General features: G+C 43.6%; 2 protein-coding genes across 5 annotated transcripts; both read left to right on the top strand.

Moving 5' to 3' along the window:
- Positions 1 to 2847: 2847 nt before the first annotated feature.
- LOC120698420 (protein BUD31 homolog 2-like) lies at positions 2848 to 5939 on the top strand. Its single transcript, XM_039982013.1, has 4 exons — positions 2848 to 3051; positions 4368 to 4470; positions 4552 to 4739; positions 5438 to 5939. Exons 2-4 carry the CDS (start codon positions 4377 to 4379, stop codon positions 5591 to 5593), a joined length of 438 nt encoding a protein of 145 aa, XP_039837947.1. The 5' UTR covers positions 2848 to 3051; positions 4368 to 4376; the 3' UTR covers positions 5594 to 5939.
- An 8482-nt stretch (positions 5940 to 14421) lies between these two features.
- On the top strand, positions 14422 to 23796 carry LOC120698421 (SAC3 family protein A-like). Of its 4 annotated transcripts, none has more exons than XM_039982017.1 (14): positions 14422 to 14757; positions 15212 to 15581; positions 15674 to 16039; positions 17591 to 18043; positions 18264 to 18362; positions 19245 to 19348; positions 20203 to 20371; positions 20574 to 21038; positions 21161 to 21301; positions 21537 to 21596; positions 22234 to 22364; positions 22446 to 22579; positions 22672 to 22901; positions 23169 to 23796. In XM_039982017.1, exons 2-14 carry the CDS (start codon positions 15507 to 15509, stop codon positions 23265 to 23267), a joined length of 2526 nt encoding a protein of 841 aa, XP_039837951.1. In that variant the 5' UTR covers positions 14422 to 14757; positions 15212 to 15506; the 3' UTR covers positions 23268 to 23796. The 4 variants fall into 4 exon arrangements, with proteins under 4 accessions (XP_039837951.1, XP_039837950.1, XP_039837948.1 ...); XM_039982018.1 differs by having other exon boundaries at positions 14480 to 14757; positions 20206 to 20371; XM_039982016.1 differs by having other exon boundaries at positions 14477 to 14757; positions 15212 to 16039; positions 20206 to 20371.
- Positions 23797 to 23885: the final 89 nt, after the last annotated feature.

Below are 23885 nucleotides of genomic sequence, written 5' to 3' on the forward strand. Positions count from 1 at the left end.
CTCAAGTATATAACAAGACTAAGGATCTTTCTAGTCCTAAGTGTCGCAAGGTTGAGAAGGACACTTAGGTTAGTATAGGTTTTATAGTTTTGTAGAGGTCGCACAATTAAGAGGGGTTAAGGCCAAGTAACTTGAGCATGGACATGGTCAATGAAAAATGGATGCACACATTGGTCACTCAGGCTATTGGAAGCTCAAACAAGTGTTACTCAACTCATATCTCAAGAAAGTTTGGATTTCACTCGAGACTCAAATCAAAATAGACAAAATCAAGAAAAAGTCTTATCATCGGTTTAACCGACGCTACTGCTTTTCTATATGTCGGTTAAACGCAGTCACTGAAACCTGGACACTGTATTCACCGGTTTAACCGACGCTGTTCAAAATTAACGTCGGTACAGTTGTACAGAATGTTAGTTTTTCGGGGGTTTCTAAGCTTATACACACCGGTTAAACCGACGATGGATTTGAGTTAACGTCGGTGTAGTTGTCCAGAGAGTTGGTTTTTTCAGTTAATCAGTGGACAGCTACATTCACCGGTTAAACCGATGATACGTCAGTCAAATTGCCTATGCAATAACAGCTAGTTTTTCAAAGAGGATGTTTACATTCATCGGTTGAACCGGCGATTACTCTGGAGGGACCGTCGGATTAACCGGCGTTGCGTACTTTTTCTGGCAGCTTTTCTCCAACGGCTCTATACTCGTGAGCTGCCTATATATACCCCTCCAATGGGTCATTTTACTATCTCTTGACACCAGGCAACATTCATACACACATTCTATAGTTGAGATACACTTAGAGCCTTAATTCCACTCAATTGAACATTCAATCACCCAAGAAGCAAGGCTAAGGACTTGAGTAGGGAGAAGCTTGTGTGCATCCGCTCTTGGTGATTGGTTCTTGCTCAAGTGAAAGTTCTAGCTTGTTACTCTTGGTGATTGGCATCACCTAGGCGATCTTGGTGATCTGGGGTGATTCTCTCGGAGCTTGCCAAGGATTGTGGGAGCCCGGAGAAGAAGAGTGTACGTGGCTTGAGCTCCACCACGCCGGGACGGCGAACGGAGACTCTTAGTGAGCACCCTTGTCTTGGTGACTTGGGAGGTGATAAGACTCTTAGTGAGTGTCACAACGTGGATTAGGGATGTGTGCCAAAACATCGATACCACGGGAAAAAATCCGGTTGTCTCTTGATCCCTATTTACATTCAAGCATTTACATTATTGCTCTATTTTCATGTGCTTGACATTAGAGATCACAGCTTAGCTCTACCTTGCTTAGGCTAACACTAGTTTTATCTCTCATATCTTGAGTAGCTAGCTAGCTAGACCGGTTTGTGTTTTTGGGCCTTCTAGTTTTTGCATAGGCTAAGGTTGTTTTATATCACTTTAGATTTTTGGAAAAAGGCCCAATTCACACCCCCCCCCCGCTTGTGCCATCGATCCTTACATCTACACCATATCTTCTTCCTCTAGCTCGGCCGACTGGTCGCCTCCACTGTCCTCCCCCACCACCGCCCGAGCTCGCCTGCTTCGCCTCCTCCCGCACGGCCGCACCCGCGTCGGCTCCCGGCTGGCCACGCCGGTCGCAGCCGCGCCTCCGTTGTTCTCCCATGCCGACCGCAGACGCGCCTCCACCATTCTCTCTTGCCGCTACCCGAGCTCGCCTGCACGCCCTTTGCTCATCTTCCCGCACATGCACCGACCTGAATTCACTTGCACCGTCTCCTCCTGCACCCATGCCAGCCTCGAACGCCTTCACCCGTGCGCTCGCGCCTGGCGCGGCTTGCCTCTGCCTGCCCCCGTCCACCCTAGCGCGGCCATGACTGCTTTTGGCGGTGCGGTGGAGCTCGGAGGAGGACCCCGGCGGTGGCGACGACCCACTCTCCTCCTCCTCCTCCCTCTCTCGCAGTCGGGGCGGCGAAAGCGGCGACATTGGTGCATGCATAAGGTGGAGCAGCAGCGGGCTCACGGCCGACCTCCGTCTCTCTCTCTCTGGCCGAGCTAGCCAACGCGCACGCCGCCTTGCTACCGTCTCACCGGGCTCCGGCATGGGCCGCATCGCCATCCACAGTCCCCCCCCCAACTTGTGCTGCCCAAAAGCTGCCCCCGAGAGCGCGTCCTCGCTCCTCCATCACGGATTTGGCGGCTGGTGCCTTTTCTCCCTTCCGTTCTCCCCTTTCTTTCTCTCACTCACGGCAGTGTCGACCTCTCCGCCAGCCGTGGTTGGTTGGGATGGCGCGCGAGAGAGCGAGCTCCGCGCCACGTCGGTGCGTAGTGCTCCTCCTCTACATTCGTTCGATTTGGCGTGTAGCGTTCCTCTTAGCATTCGCCGGTGTGGGCTTTTTACGGTAAAACTGTACCGCATGATGGAGAAGCAGACTGCGTAGCGTATCCCGTGCGCATAGCCTCATATAAGAATATCTCGACTTAGATGGAACTCGGCCTTGGATCCTCCAGCTTCAAGGACTGTTTTCTAGGTGCTTTTTTAGTCCCTATCACACATCAAAAAGAATCTTACCATTTAGAAGTATCAAATAAAATATGTCTATAAATATTTTTTGACAGATGAGTGCTAATTCGTGAGACGAATCTAATGGGTCTAATTAATCCATGATTTGCTATAGTAACGTTACAGTAACCAACCGCTAATTATAAATTAATATACCTCATTAGATTTGTGTCGCAATTTAGCCCCAGAGTTCTACAATTAGTTTTGTAATTAGATTTTATTTTATTTAATATTTTTAAATATTAAAATTCTTTTTAATGTGACATGATATAAAATTTAGTGGCTGTAACCAAACAAGAAACAACCCCTCGGTGGCTGGCTCGCTTGAGCTCGGCTCATTGACAGCCCTCCCGCTCACGGCTCAGCGGCTCCAAATTTCTCCAGCCGTTCAGCCGCTCAGGCCTCAGGTTCGTCTCCTCTCTTCCCTCGGACTCTCTCCTGCCTTGCTCTTCCTTACCTGGCGGCGACGACTCGGCGAGCGGCGGCGCCATCTGTCCTGTCTTCGCCCAGCCCTTTGCCGGCGACGAGCGCATCCTCCAGGTATGCCCGCCCTTTCTCTTTCCTTCTGCTGTGCGAGACGGAGCACCCCAAACCCTAACAAAACTATTTGTATTTGGATCTGAATCCAGTTACAATATAGTATTACCTACTCGTTTGCAAGAATTATCGGGTCCGCCCCTGGCCTGCACGCATAGCAGTTTCGATTGAGTCATGAGTGACTGTAAAACTAGTTAGTCAGGGCAAAAATGTTCTTAATCGCAGTTGCTTCCTGCATACAAGTATAGGAGAGCAGGGTCAGTGGCCAAACCAAGATAACCCAGGAACTGGAAAAAGCAAGAGGCTTAATATTTGTCTTTTGCCACATTTTCACATAATCAGGGGATGAATGAGAGATAAGAGCCCTGCGAGTTTGCAGGTAAAGGATCAATGATGCAAAGATTCTTAGAAGACGATCAGGCAAGCTGTTTGTCGCTGGAACTTTGGATTTACCCATCAAGAAGTTCTTGGAGAGGGGAAGGAAAATAAAAGAAATTTAGGAATCCAACTTACATGACCTCTTCACTTTGTGTTTTGCTTGCACTGTTGCACATGAGCGGTGAGTATTTCCAGCCCCAGCCTGGGAAACATTCAGTTTCTTTTGGGATGAAAGGTGCTCCACAAGCTATCAGGGCTGGGACAGTGAAGGGTTTCAGCGCTGAAAAGTAATTGAAATAAAATTTTGGGCCCGATGCACTTTGCTTAATGTCGATATGTTGCTGTCCAGGGCTGCTGTAGCCTGGGCCAGGCACAGATCATTTACGGCATCCATGATTGGGCACTTTTTATCAGGTTTAGTTTTGTGTACTAATTAGCGTCTACTGGTATCATCTGCATTTGAGTATACAAATGTAGTCCAGACAGACAGTGTGGTTATGGTGTTTGAAAATGTTTCTGTTGTATTCAACCTATGTTTTCAAACACCAAGTGGTCTGCGTCCAACTCGAGTTGGGTGCGATGAGATGTTATAATGTCATGCATATGCTTAACAAGAACTCTAGGAACTACGGGGCATTGTGAATAACACGAATAGGCACCCAAATTTGAGTCGAACCTGGATGGTGGGGTTGTACACCCACACCACCCACCAACTAGGCTCTGTTCCTATAGAATACCATCTTGTGACATATTAGTAGTAGAATCCATGCAGTGTGAATATTCAGAAACATATTATCAGTTTTTGCAATTCGTTACGATATGCTGCTTTGGATGTGCTTCTGTATATGCATATAACATCATGATATATATGTATATAACTAATAAGTTTATGAATCCATCCTCTGTATGTCTCTCACTAATTTTTATGTCTTATCTCACAGATCTGAGACATGCCTAAGATAAAGACAAGCCGTGTGAAATATCCAGAAGGATGGGAGCTTATTGAACCAACACTTCATGATTTGGAGGCCAAAATGAGGGAAGGTGTGAACTTAGTATATTATATGGGATCTTTTAGTGTACATATTTTCTCTGATAGGATAGTAATGTGGTTTTCTCTTGCAGCTGAAAATGATCCACATGATGGGAAGAGGAAGTGTGAAGCTTTATGGCCCATCTTCCGTATTTCTCATCAGAAGAGTCGCTACATATATGATCTTTACTATCGAAGGAAGGAAATATCGAAAGAGCTATATGAGTTTTGCTTGGACCAAGGCTACGCAGATCGCAATCTGATTGCGAAGTGGAAAAAGGTTAGTGATCATACTGATAGTCTCCAGTACTCACTCTTTGTTTTGATGTTTTTATGAAATTGTGGCTAGAGTGATACTGTTCACCTTAAGCTTTTAGTAACCATTTGTAGTTTTCTTAGGCCTTGTCTAGGCCACCTCAGCAGGTGAACATGTAAAACCTTGGCAAGTAGATTGCTTTTCTGGACCACCCGTTTCTTGCTGACCATCGGTACTGTACTTAAATAAGAGCCATGTAGAACAAAATTCAATGCTTGTTTCATACATTTTTCAAGTTTTTGAAAGTACTGTCACTTCATCAGGGAAGAATATAGCCCCTGACATTAACTGGGTGAATGGGTGTATTTTGAGGAACGGTTTTCTGCGTGTCAAATTCAATTGTAGAAATTGCTTGAAAGGTACTTTGTGGCTTAACCCATGCAGTTATAGTTGTACTTTGTGGGTTTGTCGTGTGGAGTTTCTGAAAGGCACAATCTTCAGCGATTCACTCATTAGGGCTATGCTCACATACCTTCTCTCACTAGTCACTATCCTTTTATTACTCCATACCCTGAACTGCACTATCTTTGTACAGCTACCATAGATCTACTATGAATCTACGTTTGGATTCTATTACAAGCTGTTGAATTGTGACTGTTTTTATTCTGTTACTCGATTCTCTGGATCACTTCTAACAATTTTCCTCTTGAGTCATTTTGCAGCCAGGTTATGAGCGCCTCTGCTGCCTCCGCTGCATGCAAACACGAGACCACAACTTTGCAACCACCTGTGTCTGCAGGGTCCCCAAGCATCTCAGGGAGGAGAAAGTGATAGAATGCGTCCACTGCGGATGCAGGGGGTGTGCCAGCGGTGATTAAAGCTTCGATCTCATGGTTGGAAAATAATCGCTCTAGATGTCTCGATATACTTGAGCTCCTATGGAAAGTTGAAAACAAACACCGTATGAGTATGACCAGGCGATTATAACTTGCGCAATGGTACGGGTGTGGAGATGTGCCACTGCCAGTGGTGGTTAAAAGCTTGCTCATCTCGTGTTGAAAAATGGCGTCAAACTATCGCTGTATTTGATCCCCGCTGGGGACAAGCACTGTATAATCTGTTGATTTCAACTTGTGCAATGTATTGTAAAAAAAATCAAGTGACTATTTTCATGGACCGCTTACAAATATTTGTGACTGTAGAGACAAAGTTTTCATCACTTCAGCTGCTGACTAATGATACAATTTTTTCGATTAAAAAAATGATACAATTTTTTTTAAAAAAATTCCATGGGATTGTTTTCCATCAGCATGACAGCAGCGCCATTCTTTGACTCTCACAGTACTCACCGGTTCCCCCGCAACTCAATGCCACAACCTGTGTGTCTCTGTCCCTCCCGCTTGCCCCACGCACAACCGGCGATGTCCTCTCCAATCTCCGGCGATGTCCTCTCCAATCTCGCTATTGACCACCGTCGTCACCTGATTCGCCGGCTACCTCCGCCCCTCTCGTCTCAGAAGGCCACCCACCTCTACCTGTTTTCCACGCCGCTTCCAGGCCCGCCGCTGCCATCGTCGTCGGCCTCGCCGCTCTCCACGCTCCATTCTCCGCAAAACCACTGCCTCCGCACACCGCTCCGATACATCCCCAAGCCACTTCGGCTCCCTGCCCTCTCTTCCCCCGCAGTGGCGACCCTCCGACGCGGGCGCCGCGAGGCGGGGCGTTGAGACCCGAACCCAACCCAGCACGAGACGCCCGAAAAGGGGCAGGAGCTCCTTTTTCCCGTTTCCTGCGTCATCTTCTTCACTTTCCGCGGGAGGTAAAACCTTTTCTCGGTCCCAAAAAAAAGAGGGAAAAAAATCACCGCACGGCCTAATACACGCGATTTCGATTCATCATCCAATCACGAATTCCCTCTTGCTTCTGGTTCGTTCCCCGCTTCTGATCCGCCCCTCCTCCGCCTCCTCGCCGCGGATCGAAGTCACGTGGGCGTGTAGCGGCGGCTGTGGTGGTTGACTGGTTGCTAGGGTTGGAGCTCCGGGAGGATGGCGAGCCACGGCGCCAGGATGGCGGCTGGATCCGACACCCCGCACGCTGAGGTACGGATGTGACTCGAATCATGCTTGTTATCGTAAATTTAAATTCTGTTTCGATTCCAGCTAACCTGCATAGACTATGATGTAGTTGGCTTTTATCGTGACATAGGGTTGTCAGGAGTTGAGGAGCGTGTGATATCTAATCTGTGCTAGTTATTCGGTCATAGATAATTTCATTTGAGTTATTGGTTATGCAATTTATTGTGCCTTGGATTGGCTGGGGGGTGGCGGGGTGGGTAATGTAACATTGGCGGAGTTAAAATTTTAAAGTTGGGTATTCCCTGACCCTTAATTTTGGTTGAATCTAATATATCTATAAAACAAATAAGTATTAGCAATCTATTACAAAATATACGTAATACAAGGACTTTACACTCTTTATATGGCTACTCTTACACTATTCACGCCATGTTACAATACCATATCACTTCTTTATGTATCTATGTCATCTTCCAAATAGCTTATTGGCATTTCACTTGATACAGCAAGAGAGATGAGAGCACCTCTATTTATAAGTGCCCATGATCATTGATGCCAACTTCCACACTCTTCTGTTACAAATATCTAACTCTAGATTTTTCTTTTATCCTTATCCACTAATCAGATATATTTTCTATGATATTAAATATATAATTTCTACATTGTTCCTTCCATGGTCATGGAGCACCACAAGTATACATGAATTCTCACCATTCTTCTAGAACCTTCCTCCAAGTATGCATTACATATTTGAAGAAGTATACATATGTTTAAAGTTTTCGAAAATGGACACTTTACAAATATTTACGGAGAGATGAATGTATATATTAGACTTAAATATGTGAAACTATGAATGCAAATATGCAATTGTATTAGCAAACAAAATAGCAGGGACACTGAGGCAATCTAAACCATAATAATTTTCTATCAAGTAATATCACCAAAGGTTGTGACCTCGAAAAAGACCTTTTATATAGAAGACATGTATGAAAACTACTTAACCATTGCTCACAAAACAATATATCATTCCCAGATCATTCAGTTCTCACTCTCTTTGTCGGCAGCGGTGCTCAACTATTGGACTCTAACACATTGTGTTCTCCCACCTTACCATGTACTAGCAAAAATGTTTGCTATGACATTTTTCCATTTTTTTCTTGCAATATTGTTTCTATGGTTGGTCAACGTAGGCGTGAGGAAGGGGATCAGAGACAGACTGTGATCCTATTTTGTACATTAACTCATCAAGTGATTGTTGACAAAAATATTTTATGGTGCGTAGTGTTTACCCATCTACTATAAAGCCGAAATTTGACGATAGTAGAAACCAGCTGTGGGGGCTATTTGGATCAAATGGGCTAAAGTTTAGCTTAGTCATACCAAATGTTTTTATGCCAATTAGAAGGACAAAATATAAGCTAATTGTAAAACTAATTGTATAAGTCTAGGGCCAATTCATAAGACATATTTTATTAAGCCAAATTAATCTATAAATAACATATATTACTATAGTATCACGAGACATATCCCTTGCCTGCGTAATGGCACGTCATCACATCGCTAGATCATAATTTTTAATCAGCACGTTGGATGTTAATTAGGCTACATCTTTAATATGAAATTTTTTCTGCTCTTCCTCCGTCTGTTTGATATATGAGGGAGTGAGTACGCCCGCCTGCAATGTTTTCGCAAAGCGCCGCGCGACCGCTCGTCTTGCCCCTTTTCTATCATTTGTCCGTCCGTCTGAGGCCTGTCCGAGGGAGCGAATCCATTCGTACACTAATTATAAATTGATTGTATAAATGAAGACTAATTTACAAGATGAATCTATTAAACTTAATTAGTCCTTGATTTGCCATGTAGTAATACAGAACATAATTTAACAGAACACGATGCTGCTGTTCCTATTCAAGAATCAGATCCAATCATCAATTAAGGTAATATGCAAAATTTGCTATCCATTCCATGCCACAATCTTATACCTTGCTGACCTAAATATTGTTGCAAAATTTGCTGCATGCAGATGAAGATGAACAGGCAACAGCAGACCTTTGACCAAAATATGGCTATAGATATTGATTGCAAACCTAAAGATTTTTACAAAATTGCTTAAATATATATGTATTCCTACCCAATGACAAATTTGTAGATGAAGACATTGATGTCTATGCTGAAGAAGCGCACATTGTCTTGGAAGAAAATGAGCAGGAACCTTCAAGTGATAATTCAGGTAGGGATGGTAACGGGTACTAAATATCCGTGTACCCGCGGATACCAAACCCGACGGGCGCGGATACGGGTTTGAGTTTGTGCCCGCGGGTACGGGCGCGGGTACAACTCTAAACCCAACGGATATCTTCAAACGGGTTTGAAAAATTGATACCCGAATCCGAAAACCCGCAAACCTGCAAATAATGACTCTTGTGATGTATTATGTATGAGACTAGTTCATTTATTTGCTAAAATTTATTTGTTTCCTCAAATAAATGGTGTTGACGTGTTGATTATTAGGTTATAATTTATTAATATTGAGATATAGATGTGCATATTAATATTTACATGCTATTAAAATGTGCTTGTGTGCTTGATTTTCTAAAACTTGCGGGTATGCGGGTATCCGCGGATAGCGGGTACGGGTATCATTTTCGACCCGTTGCGGGTTGCGGGCGCGGGCGCGGGCGCGGATTTTAGCACGCGGGTACGGGTTTATGAAGTTGATATCCGCGCGGATTTTACCCGTTGCCATCTTTAAATTCAGGTATGCTGAAAATTTTATCATTGTTTTTTGGCAAGTGAATGCAGATGTCAATTGGGCTGTTGTAACAGGATCAGACCATGATGATATAGACACCACAACCGCCCAGAGTAATACAAGTGGTAGTACCAGAAGGAGGAAGTATTTGACAAACAAGCAGAGACAAAATATATAAAGATTTGCTTGAGAGATGTGTCATTTCAAAGAAAACTGGCAAGCTTACACAAAAGAAGCATAGTACAGCCGAAGTTGCCTCCAAATTCAATGTTACCATGAAAGTTGTCCAATCCATTTGGAGAATAGCAAAGAGAAGCCGTGAAGCAGATGAACCAGTGGATGTCAGTTCAAAAAGGGCAAAGAATTGTGGTCGGAAAAGAGTGGATGTAGATTTGTCTCAAATGCACTTGATTCCTTACAACAACAGGACAACAATTAGGTCATGTGCAGAAGCTTTGCATGTATCAAAGTCTAAGCTGCACAAGTTATTCAAAGAAGGATTGATCCGTCGCCACACTAACTAAGCCATATTTGAAGGAATTCTCGCAACAGACCTCGAGGAACATTGGTCACTGAATCTATCAATGTAAATAAAGATATAAGTAGGTCTTTCTTGCTAAGTAAGGTTATCACAGCTATTCGCAGAGTTTGGCCGGGAGAGGATGCATGGAAGACCATATGGATTCAACAGGACAATGCCAGAACACATGTTGCCCCAAATGATCCAATATTTCTGGAAGCAGTTGCTCAGACCGGTCTAGATACACGCATAATGAATCAGCCCCCAAACTCTCCTGACATGAATGTTCTTGACCTAGGCTTCTTTGCATCTCTACAGACAAATACATACTTAAAGAATGCTAGAACCATTGATGACATTGTCCAAACACACTAAAGGAGTATGAGGACTATGATACAGAATTGGTGGACAAGGTATTCCTTACCCTATAGGGCTGTTTCATAGAAGTTATGAAAGATGGAGGAGGCAATGGATACAAGATACCCCATTTGAGCAAGGATCATTTAGAAAGGTTTAGCATGCTCCCAAGAAGTCTGAATTGTGATATGGACCTATATCTAAGTGCTTTGCAGTTGCTGAATTCAGAGTAGTTCAACATTTGGTAGAGGAAGCAGTACTTGTATCTATATAAAAATATGGCATTCTACAGTGATGCATTATAAAGGCTGAAGGTTACTCTTATTGTTGCGTAAATCATTTCTTATTTGCATAGCATTAGCCATCATAAGTGCTAACATCTCAATTTCTATAGCATCTGTAATAACAAAAAACTAAATTTGCAGGACTAGTCTTACTGATCATGCTTCATTTTTCTCAATATCTCGGCATTGTTAGGCATAATGGTGGCCTATCTTTCTTTTGCTGTTCGGGTAGGACTCCCTTCTCGTCAGCTGTTGAGGTCACTGCAGAACAAAATTTTATTGTCAGTACTGCACAATTGAAAGAGCGCAATTAGCTACAACAAATTATGGATGCATGTAAACGAGAGTACCTAGCATGTTGGGTTCGTTTCCGGCATCGGCGGCCACAATTTGTGAATCGTCGAATTGGGTTTCTGGCGCAAAGTCTTCACCGTGCGAATCTTGCAGCACAGTGTTGCCGAGACCAACCTCATCGGTCTGTCTGATGAAAATGTAGTCCTTGCCGGGCCCTTCTTCAGTGTCTTGGATGAAATCCACTCCTTCTTCGACGATGCGCTTCTGTGGCCGCGACCACCAAATACCGCCCCGGTTCTCCCTGCCGCGGCGGCAGATCGGCCCTACTCTGCCATGGACGCCTTCACGACGCCAGTTGACCCTCCCGCCGCTCCGGGCTTACCTCAGGATGGACGGATAGAGGGGATGGACTCCCCTTGGTGGGGATTGTTGTCCGCGCATGCTTCCACGGACGGGATCTCGGCGGCGGAGGAGCAGATCAACTAGGGCTACAGGGCGTTGGGTCGTGATGCAGTGATGGGGGTGCGGCGGGGAAGAAGTTGGGGCAGAGGCCGGCGAGGTGGGTGCGGCGGAGGGCGGGGAGGGGAGGTTGGTGCGGCGGAGGCCGGGGAGGGGAAGGGTGCGGTGGAGGATGAGGAGGGTGCGGCGGAGGATGGTGCAGCGAGGTTGGTGAGGCGGAGGATGGTGCGGCGGGGGACCGACAGCGGCGAGGTTGGTGCGGCGGAGGCCGGGAAGGGGAAGGGTGCGGCGGAGGATGGGGAGCGTGCAGCGTCGGGGAAGATGAGCTGGGCGGCGGAGGATAACGACGCCAGGAACGACGTTTCGCTAGAATAGCTACAGGGGGAGAAAAATAGGAGAGTGAGACCCACCTGAAACTCAGAAGTCTTTAGATATGAGGACACACTTCGAACCCAGAAGTCTTTAGATTTGAGGACGGAGGGAGTATGTTAATTATAGATTAATTAGGTTTAATAGATTTTTATGAGTTAGTCCCAATTTATACAATTAAGAGTGAAATGCACTAGAGGTCCACCAACTTGTAAGGATGTGCTATTTAGGTCCACGAACTCCAAAAGTGTATTTTTAGATTCATCAACTTGTAATTCATGTCACTTAGGTCTATAAACTATGAAACTACATTTTTAGGTCCATAAACTTGTAGTTTGTGTCACTTAGGTCCATAAACTCCGAAAGTGCATTTTTAGGTTCACGAACTTTATCCATGAGCAATCGTGTGGCTACAAATCCTTAAAGGTCGCTTCGATATAGCTGTCCATGAATATCTTTCAACCCCTCATCGAGAACGACTGTGGGTTGACCCAAGTCTAACATCGTCACAGAAGTTTTCGCCACAACAACTTGCACCATCATATCCGGCCACTTACGCCACAGAGGATATAATATCCACTACCATGGTACACATGTTGTTGAGTCCCTATATAACCTACTCCATCTTTCCAGAGCAATCACCCCTACTCTCCATCCATATTACAGGGTTATATATGGATATAAGCTCCAAAACTCAACAATTGCAGTCCGGAAGCCCTCTTTGAATCCCAATACATATCAATAACCTCCAAAATAAATCTTTCATCCCCCCTCCCCTCTCTATGAATTTGATTTGAAATTGGGGCTCAAATTTCACCATTCTGATACAACTCCAGCAATGTGTGGGAACCATGTAGATTCATATTGGTGTGATATCAGTGCATGAAGGCTAGGTGGAGGGGTATGGACCTAGATGACACAAATTACAAGTTAGTGGACCTAGAAATGAACTTTCAGAGTTCGTGGATCTAAGTGACACAAATTACAAGTTTATGGACCCAGAAATGTAATTTTGAAGTTGATGGACCTAAGTGACACCCTACTACAAATTGATGGACCTCTGATGCATTTTACTCTACAATTAATTTTATAGTTATTATACTTATTCTACTGTATTTAAATATCTAATGTTATTCTGATTTGAAATTAGTCCTTATCGCATAAACATACTGTATTTAAATATCTAATGTTATTCTGATTTGAAATTAGTCCTTATCGCATAAACATAGAGATTTTAGCGATGTAGATATGTTTATACGAGCCACACATAGACAATACTTGTTGGCCTCTTAGACTGTCTCTAACAGGTGACCGAAAAGGGCACCCAAACCCAAAATGAGTCCTTGCTTTGCTTTATCCGAAATCGTGCTCCAACGGATCACCCAAACCAAGGACCCATTTTGTACCGGCCGAGACGAGACGCAGAAATGCGTCGTCTCTCTCCGCACAACGCAAATCTCCTCCGGGTGGCGCGGCGAGGCGGCCCGCGGCCGGCGCGGCGAGGCAGCCCACGGCCGGCGCGGCGAGGCGGCTGGCGCAACAAGCATCGGGTCAGTTGAGTGGAGGGAGATTCCAGCGGACTCGAGAGAAAGCAGAGCAAGTTCCGATCCCTCGACGCGCTGGAGAGCTCCGCCCGGCCCCGGCGAGCTCCAGCCGCCACTCCGCCCTGTTCCGCCGCCGTGCGTTGGTAGCTGCGGCGGGGCGGCCTGCGCGGGGAGCGGCGGCGAGGCCTCGTCGCGTGCGGGGGAGCTGCGGGGTGGCCTGCATAGGGAGGAGCAGCGGCGCGCGGCCTGCACGAGGAGCAGCGGCGGGGCAGCCGGCGCGGGGAGCGCGAAGCACGCGCACGTGCTGCACGGGCGGCCGGGGACCAACGGGTGCGCGGTAAGGCGCAGAGGCCGCAGCGTCCAGCGGGCGCGCGAGCACGGCCCTTGCGGGGAGCTGCGGCGTCGCGGGGAGCTGCGGCCGGCACGGCGAGGCGAGTCCGCGGCGAGGACGGGTCGCGGTCGGCGAGGTGGATCCGCATCAGGGAGCCGCCGGCGCGGCGAGGACGGGCCGCGGCGAGCCGTCGGCGGGGCGACGCGGGGAGAAGCGAGCGGTGTTTGCGTCGGCTGTTGGCGAAGCAGCTGTTTGGGTCCGTGACCCTTTCCATTCGCGCGACCCAAACATGGGAATGCGTCTCGTATTTGGGTTCCGTTTGTTGGAGATAGCCTTAGGGTTAAGAGCATCTCCAGCAGTTTGGCAAATCGAGTTGCCATCTTTGATTTTTGGCAAAAACATTAAAAATACTCCTCCAACAGTTTGACAAAAGACTTGGCAATTTTTGGCAACTTGGGAAAAACCAGCCTCCAGCGCGTAAATGTACGCGCGCGGCGCGCGGTTGGCATCGTGGTTTTTGATTTAAGTTTTCAAGAGGTGGAAGGACATAAATATAATTTCGTTTCTCTCTCAGGGTTTCTGATGTAAGTTAGATCTGGATTTGGTAAGTGAATTATGCCAAACTGTTGGAGATAAGCTTTTTTTTACTTGGCATATTTTTTTAGAAATTGGCAAAATCTAAAATATGCCAAATAAAATATGGCAAACTCTTGGAGATGCTAAAGTCAAATTCAGGAGACTAACCTAGCTAAGACCCAACCGGTCTCTCCTCTCCCCCTCCCCGGTTCCTCCGCGGCTCCGCCTGCCGCTCGCCAGTCCCTTGCATCTGCTGTGCCGGCGACGCGCTCCACTCCGACCGACCCCGCCGCCTCGCTCCCTCTCTGAGCTCGCCGCCGCGCTCCCCGCCGACCCCGCAGCGTCCCCTCCGACCCCGCCGCCGCGCTCCCTCTCCGACCCCGCCGCCGCGCTAGCCGCCGACTGACCGCGGCCACCGCTGCCTGCGCGGCTCGTCGGCAGCAACGTCAAGGAGGTCATCTTCAACAACCTCCTGTTCGAGGTCAGCCCCACCAGTTCCCTTGTATCCTTCCTCCTCTTCTCCCATCCCAACCGTGAAAAGCACGTTTTTTTTTGGGAGGGGGAGCGGGTGGGGGCTGATGTTGGGTATTCCTGGGAATACCCAGGAATCACTGCAGCTCCGCCCCTGCACAGACACAATGATGTTCTACTGCTATTAAATTGAACTAGGTTAATTTCTATGGGAGCTGTATTTGAACAATTTTTATTGTGTTGTATTTAAAAGTCATGAGCGCCTTGCTTTGGTACAGACGTACAGTTGCCTGTTAGAGAAAAATATCTAGAGTGGAATCTAATAGAAGTCTACTCAAACCATTGTTCTGCTGGTGATTTTTCATGGGTCTGAATTCGACTAATTTTGACCCCTCTATAATCTCTATTTATATTTTAGAGAGTACATGTACGATGGGAATGACAATTCTATTTGGTGATGGCAGGTTGTCAGTATGGAACAGACAAATCCATCTCCTTATCCACCTCTATCTTCCAGTCAGCAACCATGGTCCTCGGCCAGTGGGTCAGTATCAGTTTCATGGAATAACCAAGTGGATAAACCTAGCCAGGATACAGTTTACTATGATCCACAAAGGGATGTATCAGTTGCAGGAGGGAATCAAAATGTAGGTAGCAATGTGCCTTATTCTGCCCAGTCGAGTATGGGGATGGCAGATGCATCTCACTCTCATGTGCCTTACTCCAGTTCAGTTCAACATAGCTACAATCCTGTAGAATATGCCAACTATTATTATGGCTACCCACAAGCTGCAAATGATTCTTCTGTCCACCAAGGAGCAAACCAACATCCAGGTGCAGCTTATCAGCCTCTTACTTCATTTCAAAATTCAGGGTCTTACATTGATCCCACAAGTAACACATATTACAATGCTGGGGGTCATCAGACTGTGCCAGGATATGGAAGCAGCAGCTACTACTATCAGAACAACACATGGGATTCTGGAAGCTCAGGAAATAATTATACTCAATCGTACCAAAACTACTCTTCGTCTGATACAAATGCACTCCAGAGTTCCACTTCAATGCCTGCCAATTCCGTACCATATCAGCAGCAGTATAACCAGTGGCCGTACTATTACAATCAATCTGTGCCAAGTGCTTCTAGTAATCCAGTTGCTGGAAACAGTACTGCAGATAATGTAGCAGTTAACACCCCTGCTGGTTATTCCTATCCATCTAGCCAGCCACCTCCACCAGGCACGACGTCATGGAAAATTAATTCAGTTGCTTCTGTTGCACCTCCAATGCAGGTATTTTGCCTCCTTTCACTACTAATTCTTACTTGATGTATATAGTTTTCTTCATGGTGTTCTGAAAAGTATTTTTCAGAAGTATATGCTGTCTGGCTCTGTTAATTTAATTCTTTTTCAATAATGAATAGTAGAACAACACATCTTAGAAGCGGTTTATTTTATTTTTGCCATCAAGTTGACCCCTAATTCCGTTTCCGCCGTCCATTTTTAGCACCTTCCGGCTTTACTACCCTTCTGTTAGGTGCTGGCTTATATTTGCCATTGCCTTCTGTTTTATCATGCTTCGCTCAGTGAAAGCATATTATTAATTATTGACGAGTGACTACTACAGTGGTAAATTCTCCACAAGTAACAAGCGGTTCATCCTAATTATATATCATTTCGATGCACACTATTTGGCTGGAATTCTGTGACTTGAATTAGTTGAAAACACCTTTGACTGACTGCATTATTCAGGCAATGGCAAAAGGTGGAAAAAACAAACCGCTTTTGAGAAATGAGTGGTAAAAAAACAAAAGTTGATAAAAATGTATGGCAGAAAGCAGACTTAGGGGTTAAAATTATCCCGAAGAGGAACCTGAAACCAAAAACCTGATTGATCTTGCTATTTCAATTTAGACATATAACAGCTTGTTATTTCATTGCATTATTTGCATTTATATTTTATCTAATTAGCACACCACATATTCAACTTAGTTATAATTCTTTCCATCCATTTCAGTGCAGCTGCTCTAATTGAGATATAGCTCAATAAACTAACACATGCCCATCATAATATTGCATATTACAATCTGTAGTGATTGCTTTTATGAGTTATGCATGGATGTTTCGTGGCACTAGCACCGATTATTGTGTTGGATTGGAATGCTTTTAGTTCTTTAATTGCATAACGAAACTTACTTAAAAATTTATCTGCATAGCATTTGCATAAAGATGAACATTCTTATTGAAATGGAAGGATGTTTCAGACATAAATAAGAAATGGGTTGTCCTGTTTTGAGTCTCTTAAGGCTCATTGTCAGGCTGGCTAAGAACTCAGATTGTTCCTTCCCAGACATACAACATACCACTCCAGCGGGGCTTGAATAAAGTCACTGAGAAGACCAAACTAAGATAAACATTCATAATTAGATTTTTGTTTTGTGCCATACATAATTAGATTTTTGTCTTGTGCTCGAGTGGACAAACTAATATTTTGTTATGTTAATTGTTATAGAAAAATCCTTAGCTTGGCCTCCAAGAAGGTCACCATGGCCCATTCTTTTGGCTTTTTAGTTACATTAACCTATTGTTCTCTAATCGATGGCCTGGATACCAAGGCTGCTATCTTTTTATCCTCTTATACGTTAGCAGCTTGCATTTGCGGAAGCATGGCTTGATAATATTTAATTTGGAAATGTGAAGACACTTGAGCTGTTCTATTGAAACTTTACAATGCCCTTTCATTCTTGATGTTTATTTGTAACTATTTCTTATGTTGTCAGTTGCATTTTATTTGCTTTTAATTGTGTGAAGAGCTCTCATCATCTACATTTCATCATGCTCCAGGCTCCAGGTGTTTCAGGACCTCAAAATCAATACGCTAACCAGGCACAAGATCATCATGCCAACCAGGCGCCAGGTGTTCAATGGTCTCAAAACCATTATGCCTACCAGGCACAGGCATACTCTCAGAAGACTATGAATTCGAATCATGCACCTCTAGGCAACCCGGAAGATCCGCAGAGGACCGTAGACCCTATAGGTCGAAGCTCGAATACTTTGTTGAACCATGTTTCTGAAAATTTTCAACCAAACTTGCAGGGTTCCATGACAACAAATACTTCCAGCGAAAGCAAAATACAGATTCCAACCAATCCTCGAATTGCTCCTGGTTTCTCCATGGTGATACCGAAGAGTGAGAAGAAAAATTTAGGACCTGATTTATCCAAGAAGCCTGCCTATGTTAGCGTCTCCATGCCAACAAATGATGCTAAAGCAACTCAAGTTGGTCATGATGCTGTAATGTTCTGTTCTCTTCTTTGCATAGGAAATGGGAAAAAAGGCTGAAATTGCTTAATAATCGACTAAATTCCAATGAATAGGATAAATTTATAGTGTTTGTGAGAGTTAATCACTTAATTCTGCTATAGCTGGGTGTATGTCTATAACTCAGATATCAAAGTAAATAGGATGTTTTGGTACTCACATATTAACCATGCGTTTTCATTCTCTTGTTTAGAGATCTATCCCATTTTCACTCCGTAATTATACTATGAGGAACCTCAATCGTTGTAAAGATGATGCCCAAAGGGCTGCCTGCCGATGTATAATGGAAGAGGTAAGTCTTTCTTTTTGTTCTTTTTTTTTTCTTGCCTTCATTGGTTGCTAGGATTTTCATGCCAAAAAGGACACGCCTTGCTTTGAGGCATATAAGGTCATGATAGTCGAAGTCCTCCCATCTTTTGGTAAAATTTGGTTAGCAAAACAGGGCTGTTTCGCTTGTAAGTGTCAAATCACTCAACATTGCTTTCTCCCACACCCCTCTCGGATAGCACTTGAACATACTCTCATGAGGTGGGACTACAAAAAGGCTCTAAGGAAGAAATAAAAGTAGTCTGGCAACACCACCAAGAATGCTTGCATCCAATTGCGTATTTCTCACCACTGTTAACCTGAATACGCTTATATGCTTCTAATGACCCTCTGTCTCCTGTCATGCATGTGCCATACATGACCATGTCTTATCACTGAGAGATCACTACACATCCAAACTCATGCATCTATTATATCACAACATGATCCTAACTAACACTAGCACCACATTCATGATCCATCACTTTCTCCATAGCCACAAGCTCTAGTCGTCTAGCCAACTAGCCACTACTGCATGCATCCTTATGATCCAAACCTCCACACATGAATGAAGGCAACTAGACAGCTAGCTAATGATACACTGCATGCATAATACTTGTGTGTACAAACTCAAACCAACTAGTTAAAAGTTTAGTTTCCAAAATCCATGACTATGGATGCAGCCATTCTGAAGCAAATGACTGATTTCCAGCTTCTACTCAGAGGCTCCTCAGTTTTTGGTCCACCAATATGCTTGAGCTTCATTTTTTTCATCTGTTAAAGTTTTCCCTGCTACATCAATTTGGTTCTAATAAATTGAATGTAATCTCAGTTGTTTTTATTCCTTTTCTTTATTCTTTAATTTCAGATCACAAGAAAAGCTATCGCTGATGGAACCCTTCTTACTAAGAATTGGGATACTGAACCACTACTCCCTTTGCCAGAAAGTGTTGTGGGCACAACTGAGGCAAGGTGCACATGCTTCTTATCAATGCCCTTTCTTGAAATCAAATAAAATTTCTTGACTATGACAATTTGGTGCTTGAAACCTTCAATGTATTGATCAATGAAATTTTATTGAAAGTTGATTTGGAACTTTACCAGTGGCACAGCAAAAATGATTTTTCGGATCACACCTTCTCAACTGAATTGCATTTTGATTATTTTTATTATCTGGTTCTGACACTTTAAAAAATTATTAACCTAAGAAAATTGAATAATATGTCTTTTTTTCTTAATATAACTGTCAGTCATCAGATGACCTGAATATGAACTATGCACTTCTGCACTTAGGAATTCTAGCCCTGGTAACTGTAAAATGAACATGATTTAGTTATATTTCATAATGTTATCTGAGCTATTCAATCAATTGTCATGATTTATACTATTGTAATCACCTCTTTTTTCCTGAGGCTCTAGCTTGCTGTGTTCCATCTCTAGCTTACCCAACTTGCTTGGAACTAATCTAAAAGGCTTTCTTGTTCTTGTTGTTGACGGTGGTGTTGCTGCTGCTGTGTTTAACCTGTTTCTTTATTACTAATCGTAATTCAGTAGAGTAAATCTGATGGAATAAAAGAGACACTAAAAAGACTGTTACATGTTCCGGTAGGGTTAGAGGCACATCAGTTCCTTAACTGCTGAAAGTTCTGCTTGTGTACTTAAGAATTTGGATCCATGATTTGGTCCTGCGGTTAATCATCAAAACTGCCACCCATTTTACATCTGTTACTTGCCCCAGATTCATGTTGTTCCCTATATTTTCTGTGCTGTACAGATCTGGATAGTTTACTTTAATCCTCATTAGTTCTCATTTTGTTTCTTTGCAGCAGTGCAAACCATTCAAGTCTCTTCTCATCAACACCTACCCCAAGGAAACGTGTGAAAAGTAGGTGGGAGCCTGCTGTGGATGAAACAGTTACCAATAAGGTGGAACAAATAGCAAAAGGATTGTTCAACAGTAATATACACAATTCCTTCGAACCTAAAAATAGAACGGTAAGCATTAATCTGTTATTCTTGTAAAATTTTATCTTTAAACTGCTAATGAACAGGCGGAGTCGTTATTTCTGATATCTCTTAATATTTTTTGTTTTTCACTTTCGTTTCCCTTTTTGTTGGTGGCTCATGTTTGGTTTGAACTCTAGGCTTGCCCCAGCTTGCTTGGGACTAAAAGGCTTTGGTGTTGTTGTCGTATCAGGGTAGCAGTTGGGATCACGGGAAGTTTATCCAGTCTCACCAAGCATCTTTAAACAAAGTCAATCAGAGGCCGGCCAAGAAGCAAAAATTCACTAGTAATTCAAGTCAAATACAGAATGGAAACGCTTCAAGTGACAGTGATAAGGAGCAGGATCTAACCAAATATTATGCCAGTGCAACTGCACTAGCAAATTCACCAGAGGAAAAGAAACGCAGGGAGCATAGATCTAAGCGTTTTGAAAGGTGTCAGGATTCATCATTAAAATCAAGGAACTCTTCTGCAAATAAAGATGCAATTGCTAATATGCATAGAAGAAATGCAGTTTCTTCTTATCTTAGTAGAACTTACGAAGAAGGCACTAGAGCTGTGGAGGATATGGATTGGGATGCCCTGACAATCAAGGGAACATGTCAGGAAATTGAGAAAAACTATCTACGGCTTACATCGGCACCTGATCCTTCCATAGTAATAACACTCACCAATTGTCTTCCTGATTGAAAAGTGTCACTGATGGTGACCCTTTAATTTCATTGCTGCTGCTTGATCTTTTCTACTCTTTGCCTTACTGCTCTAAACGTCCTTTTCAGGTAAGGCCTGAAGAAGTCCTGGAGAAGGCCCTTGCAATTGTTGAAACATCTCAAAAGAATTATTTTTACAAGTGTGATCAATTAAAATCTATTCGCCAAGATCTTACAGTTCAGAGAATCCAGAATGAACTAACTGTAAAGGTAGTTTGCAAATCTACATAGCATCCTTCAGTCCTTCTGTGCCTACTAGGTTATTATTAAGTAGAGAAATGATCAAATGAACATTGTCTATTTTACGTACTACTGTTAGTGACTTCTTCATATTATTTATACCAACTATACAGCTGACCATAACAAATACTCGTTAATCTTGTGCGCTGGGGTATCAGTTCAACAATGAGCAATGGCTTTATTTCATTCATATTATTTATTTCAGGTATACGAAACTCACGCCCGTTTAGCAATGCAAGCTGGCGATTTACCTGAATATAACCAGGTATGTCTGTTTTTCTATCCACTTCTTTAATATCAGTTACCAAATGATTTTATGATGTTCATTTTGCTTGTAATCTGTAACTTTATATGGTCTCTTCAATGATTTTATGTATCTTCATGTTGCTTTTTTCCCCCTCGAACACAATGTGTGTTCATTTTGCTAGTAATCTGTAACTTTATATGGTCTCTTAAAGATGTATATATAGGAATGCAGGTTTCCTATTCTTGGTCAACTCAAAACTCATGCACCTGTACTAAAAATGAACATCCTCCCAATTGCTATTATTTTTTCTCATGGACGTGGAGGGAAAATGAACTAGAATAATGACCCAACTACCCATTGATTTATCCACTTCATTGTTAGGTTTAGAATAGATTTTGCACAGGTTGGGTTTTACTTTTCCATTGGTAGATTCACTTATTAGCAATCCCAGGGCTTTGTCAACTGGTTTGTCTCTGATCTTCATTAGGCAGATCACTTTCACTGGTACTGGTAGATTCAGGAAAGCTGATTGGCCTTAAACATTGTTGCTTACAAAATTTATATCTGCAATCGTAATGCAAAATACAACCCAGAAATCGACACTAGTGCTTCATGACTTCCGTAGTTCTAACTATTTCTGCATCAACTCTTGCAGTGCCAGTCGCAACTGAAGAGGTTATACGCAGAAGGAATCAAGGGTTGCTATTTTGAATTTTCTGCTTACAATTTGCTCTGTGTCATGCTGCACTCTAATAATAAACGAGACTTGCTGTCATCAATGGCGAGGTATTATGATGTAAATACCAGCATATCGAATCCCAATGTTAATTCTAAAGTGGGTCATAATTGATATTTTCATTGTTTCAGCTTATCAAAAGAAGCCAAACAAGATGCAGCTGTTAAGCATGCCCTTGCAGTTCATTCTGCCGTTTCATCTGGCAATTATGTCCAATTTTTTAAACTATACAAGAGGGCACCCAATTTGAACTCGTGCCTCATGGGTAAAGTGCAGTCTCTAGTATCTTTCGCGTCACTTAAAATGTACTGTTGTTAATAGAAGAGGTTGCTGATGTGGTAACATTCTTTCTAACAGATCTGTATGTGGAGCGGATGCGCTTTGAAGCCATGAAATGCATGTCTAGATCATATCGCCCAACTTTACCTGTGGGATATGCTGTGCAGATTTTGGGATTCGTGAGAACAGATAGTGAAGGTTGTATGGCTGATGGGGATGATGGTGTAGAAGAATGCGAGAAATGGTTGAAAGCGCATGGAACAGTTCTTTCAGTAGATAACAGTGGAGAATTGCAGATAGATATGAAGGTATTATTCCTCTCTGTGTAATGGTGTTTTTTGTGCTAATTAAGTGTAGCTAATTCCCATCCAACTATCTTAAAGACGATGGGACTATGGGAGGGTAAAGCTGAAACCCCAACTGGATGGTTTTGTGAAGAATCTCAGTGCACAAGAATTATCTAGCAGTAGTAGTCGAGCGTTTTGTTGTTGAAAATATGATATAACCTGTCCTCAGCCATTGACTCTAGTCATCTTCTATGTCTAACATGTTTTTTTGTGTGTGTTTCTGCACAGGCTTCTTCTGCCACACTTTACATGCCAGAGCCAGAGAATGCTGTTGCACATGGTGATGCATCACTTGCCGTTGATGACTTTTTGGCACGGACATCGTAAAAGTTGTAGTAATGACAGACCAGCAGTGGGTACTTATTGGTGCTGAGCTGTCGGAGGTACTGCACTTTTTCCGTAGAAAAATATGCAACGGGAGCATCAAATGGAGCAGCTCAAGCATGCTTGCACAGGTCAAGAGTCTGGATGTGCTCATCTGGTTCTGGGCTTTCGGCACTTGTTATAGTCGATCCTTCATCCAGAGTGCATGCACTCTGAAGAGCTTAGTTGAGAGGGCAAACCCTGAACTCTGAAGCAGGGCTACCCGACACGAACAGGAGCCACCATCATGGAGCTGCAAGTTTATGTGCGGATGTGGCATATCACAGGCTTACATATACCAATTAGAAGGCCTTAAATGTAGGAAATATTGAGAAACATGACCTAGCACATACAGAATACATGCGTGTTTTTCGGCACCTTTTTTCTGGCTGTGGCTGCCCCCATTTCCGTTAGAAGAGTGTTGTAAAACTATTTTTTTCTTGCACATAACGTTGTTTTCCAATAGAAATATATCTTACATCATTCGAACCAACCTGAGTATAATACTTAAATATTTCATTCATAGCACCCTGTCCAAATTGATGTCACCTGAAATGATGTGATAGCTGATAAATTCTTCTG

Source organism: Panicum virgatum, chromosome 3K (assembly GCF_016808335.1).
Source record: "Panicum virgatum strain AP13 chromosome 3K, P.virgatum_v5, whole genome shotgun sequence".
Classification (NCBI taxonomy): Eukaryota; Viridiplantae; Streptophyta; class Magnoliopsida; order Poales; family Poaceae; genus Panicum; species Panicum virgatum.